Genomic DNA, 4658 nt, shown 5'->3' on the forward strand with positions numbered 1-4658 from the left:
TCAGGATCTTAATGGTATAGTATTTAACTGTGATCGAAAGTTCTCGTACCAAAAAAGTATATTTTTTCTTAATTTTAACAACAGAAATGAAGATAGCAAAGTATTCTAAGGCAAATGAGTGTATTTTTAATCTATTTTAACTGGACTGTTTCACATAGAGAAAAAAAACACTGGACAGCTGCATACGGACATTTATGTTCTTTATATTTTTTCTAGACATTACAAAAAGGAGGGAACCCACATACAGACACACACACATACACACACACAGACACACACACAGACACACATACATACACACACACACAGACACACGGATTACACTCTTTACTTTCCACCGCCACAGTGAGCCGAAGCACAGGGATCAAAGAGCCACATGTCACAGGCTCCAGAGCTGCAGGTCCGACCTCTGGTTTAGGTGGTATATTGTTGTTTTTCTGTTGGCTGCCCCGGAAAGACTAAATCTTCGGTGAGAAGCATTACACTAATCCACAGATATGTTGGCAAAATACACAATCATGAAGCTGACAATTTGTCAAGGTTTAAAGATTTACAAACAGTGATCCAATGGATGTAATTGCTTTGGATGGAACAAAACAAGCAGGTAATTTGCCTCCTTCTTCAAAACCGATTGAAGGGAGGAGGGGGGTTATTTGTTTGAGTTTATGTTAATAAGATCGTCTCAGTAGAGGTGACGAGGGAAAACAGCAGCAGGGTGAGGGTTCTGTCAACATTTGACTTGGAATTGATTCAATGTTATATATATATATATATATATATACATTCATTAAAAAAACTAAGGGTGGTAAAGAGAAGTGAGGACTTGCATAATATGTTTATCATTTGGTGCAATGTCGTTAGAGCCAATGCAGCACAGACACAGATTGATTTCACTGACTAGAGCACAGAGGTGACATTTCTGTAAAAAATAAAATCAGAAAAATGCCAAGCTGGGGTTTTTTTTTTTGTAACTCAGAAAAACGTTATAACATATACCTCAGATGTCACCCATATATTTTAGTCAAAGATGATTTGAAACCTGACACCTCCGCCACGGCAGTCATCTCTTGTCGTCCTGCTGCCCTTTTCTTTATTTTGGTGCCATTTAAGATGAAATCTTGTCAAATTCTGTCCTGTAGAGGGGACCGTCAACCAGGCTTTAGGCGTCAGTGTTCTGTCAGAATCTGTGCTCAACCACGGTGTTTCTGTTTTTTGTCTTCTGTTTTAGGAACTCACGGAAGGAGTTGAATGACATCCGCTTTGAATTCACCCCTGGTCGAGGTAACTTCATGAAATCACCTGTTGTTTTGTTTATGTTGTAGTTTTTTACAGAGGAAAACCACAGATTATATTCTGATTTATGAATTTATTTAACTCCCATAAATAAAATAAACAAATTTAGCATTGCAGTTTTTTTTTTTATTTCCAATTAGTGTCAGCATTCTTATCTTTTCATTTTCTTCGCCAGACACCGCTGAAGGAGTTTCCCAGGAACTTTTCTCAGCTGGTCTGGTCAACGGCCTGGACGTTGTTATTGGTACGGTGACACAAATGTATTCTTCATAAAAACCTCCAAGTGTCTACACATAATTATTGAATTTAACAGAAATTAATTTTAACAGAAATATTTAAGAAAGGGTGTCAAAGGCTTTTTTTTCAAAGCTCCATTGGTTGTTTTGATTATTTCAGTTGCTGCCAACCTTCAGAAGATCGTAGACGACCCCACTACGTACAAAGTACTGACCTTCAAGCTGGTAAGTTTCCAGATGATTGATCGTCTCTGTCGGTTCTCGTTCACCTCGGTATCTGGCTGTTAACAGTTTGCTGATGAAAATGTCCTTTATTTTAAAGATGTGTGTGACATAACACAGACTATGAATACACCACGGTGATCCCAACACCAGGATCTCAGTCCATATCGTGTCACATGTACTGTAGGGTAAATATTTGGTCTCTGTCTCTGAAATTTTTAATTTTTTTCACAAAAGTCATACATTGGGTTTGGTCAAATAGGTTTGACAGCCATACTAAGACTCAAGTCTTTCTCTCCAGGAGTAGAGTGGCGAGAGCACTGACACAACACCCATGAAGTGAGAATAATTATGCTCTGTTGTGGAACAAATACTGACATTTTGTGCAGACGATTTATGGTGTGGGTGGCATCGGATCAGTTTTATGACGTCCAAAAAACCCTGACCCGTTTTAATAACAGTCCCACCACGTTGATCAGACAGCTCTAAGGCTCTCAAATCCCCACAGAGATGAAGTGGTTGTCTCCTAGCAGGTGTGAATCGATACAGGATTGCAGGTTGTGTTGCCCATTTTCTACAGAATCGCTGGACCAAAAAAAAAGAAAAACGCCCTAATTTAAAAAAAAAACCCAAAAAAATTGTGTACTAAACATAATCCAGTCTGTAAATACAAATCCACAGGCAGATTTTCTGACCTAAAAAATATGTTTTTACCTTCTCTGGGTTTGTTATTTACTAGATATCTATTCATTAAAAATGTTATCTCTGTTGATGAATCGGTTAATTATGAGTAATCCTGATTAATTGAAATAAATGAACATCCTTACCAGCATTCAATAACAGCAGGTAGATGTATGTATACTTTATACCTGTTCTATTTGGAACTTATTAGTATGGAAAAAAGTCACTGAAGAAAAGCAAAGATCTATTATCTTCACAGACACAGGTGTAAATGACAACACGTGTACTGTTGTGCAGCGAACTAATCAATTAGTTGTGGTAGAGATTCAGCAGCAGGTAGTTACTCCCACTCACCCTCTGTCGCCGTCTCTCCTCTCACTCAGGCGTCCAGCTGCGATGACACCGAGACCCTGGACGAGGTGAAGCTGATCGGCTTTGCACAGCTAAGTGTTAGCTGATGCCGCCTCTGAGACGTTTTCTTGGCAGACAGACGGAGGAAGGCACCAACTCAATCAGCAGCGACTCGACAAACACCCTGGAAAACTCACCTCTTTCTTCTGCCTCACTCTTTTTCGTCACTCTGCTGCCAAATTAAGCTCTACCAAAACTCCCTGCCTTCACCTCCTGCACTGACCTCCCTGCTCCCTGACCTTTTTGATCTTTAACCTTGACACGACATTCCACTGCACAGCGCACAAGAGCAGGATTAGGATACAGCCCAGGAACCTACAAGATGTACTCAGGTGGTGAAAATAAATCATTAGGGGTGTAGCTTTAAAATTTTTTTTTTTCTCTCGTCCTAAGATTTGACTTTGTTAATATTTACTCCAAAATAATCTCTGTTTATTACAATCAGAAAAAAAAATTCTAATGTTGTTCGTTGCCACGATGACGTATGAGAATGTACCATATAGTTCATCTAAAAGAAGCACATTTTCACGTTAACGTAAAGATTGTTTCAAACAAAAAAGGCGGTTTTACCGTTTCCGTAAGACGGCGTAAAACACGAGACCTGAATGGTACTGTGTACGTTTGCTGCTTTTCACAGTGTTAATGCTTCGTAATGATAGAGGTGCCTTGTTCATTTTCCTGTGCCTGAGGGTGTAGTCAGTGAATGACACCACACAGAGAATCAAACCTGCTGATCTCCACTTCACAAATGTATTACCTTCTCTGGCAGTGGTGTAGTTCACGTGGAGTATCTCAACAAGACAAAGATTTAATGCACTTTTGGGCTCAGTATGTGCCCCCTGCCTCCACCGCCGCCCCCTAGAGACTGATGCTTGCTGTCGTTACCACACACAAAAACATGCTAGAAAAGTTGTAATCTGTTCTGCTGAATGTCTTTTCAGCTTCCAGGCCATTGGACAAACTTAGCCGCGTGACAAGCCATTTGTTTGTCAAGACAAGTCCTGTAGCTCCAGAGTAAATCAAGTATTATGGTAGTAAATTATAACTTATGTACTAAATTTCTTGTTTTATAAAGTAATTTATTGTGTTTCCTTTGTACAGTATGTATACATTTCAACATATTACCCTTTGTCCCCTCTCTGTAAACAGCTAATGTCAGATTATTGACAAGCAGCTATAAATAAAATATTGCTATTATTTAAATCAAAGTATGTTTGTTCTTTTTAACTCCACTCTCAGGCTATTTACATCTTGTCATTGTTTGACATATTTGAGGTCACCATGCAGCATTTGAAAGCATTTTGCCTTAAAATGCAAGACTATGTCCTAAAACATGCTGCCAAGTGAATATTTTGTGTTTAAAAGTCCAAAAAGTATTTTATATGAATATTTGAAAAATCACCCAAAACATGCCTTACTATAGCCTTACCATCGTGAAAAAATCCATAAAAATAAAAAGTCCCCGAAATGCCTTAAAATGCAAGACTAGGTCCTAAAACATGCTGCCAAGTGATTCTTTTGTGTTTAAAAGTCCAAAAAGTATTTTATATGAATATTTGAAAAATCACCCAAAACATGCCTTACTATAGCCTTACCATCGTGAAAAAATCCATAAAAATAAAAAGTTTAAAAAGCCCTCTGTTAGTGGTACCAGGCTTCAAATTGAAATGCATTAGAAAAAACACCTGGTACCAGGTGTTACCAGGTGAGGGTTTTCACTTTTCTTTTTATATATAGCTGAATACACCTTTGATGACAAGCATGAGTTTTATTAGGAACTGACCAAGTGGCTGGATGGCGCAGCGGAATAAAACA

The 4658-nt window shown here is 38.5% G+C and overlaps 1 protein-coding gene across 5 annotated transcripts in view; it reads left to right on the plus strand.

Moving 5' to 3' along the window:
• The window catches only part of stk39 (serine threonine kinase 39), a 25190-nt gene extending 21134 nt beyond the window's left edge, over positions 1-4056 (plus strand). For all 5 annotated transcript variants that reach the window (XM_008328812.3, XM_017040066.2, XM_025063646.1 and 2 more), the window contains 4 exons: positions 1229-1281; positions 1469-1537; positions 1690-1754; positions 2816-4056. In XM_008328812.3, the coding sequence (XP_008327034.2) occupies positions 1229-1281; positions 1469-1537; positions 1690-1754; positions 2816-2890 (262 nt within the window). In that variant the 3' untranslated portion in view covers positions 2891-4056. The remainder of the gene's footprint in view (positions 1-1228; positions 1282-1468; positions 1538-1689; positions 1755-2815) is intronic.
• Positions 4057-4658: the final 602 nt, after the last annotated feature.

The sequence above is a fragment of the Cynoglossus semilaevis genome, chromosome 16 (genome assembly GCF_000523025.1).
Source record: "Cynoglossus semilaevis isolate Cse_v1.0 chromosome 16, Cse_v1.0, whole genome shotgun sequence".
Classification (NCBI taxonomy): Eukaryota; Metazoa; Chordata; class Actinopteri; order Pleuronectiformes; family Cynoglossidae; genus Cynoglossus; species Cynoglossus semilaevis.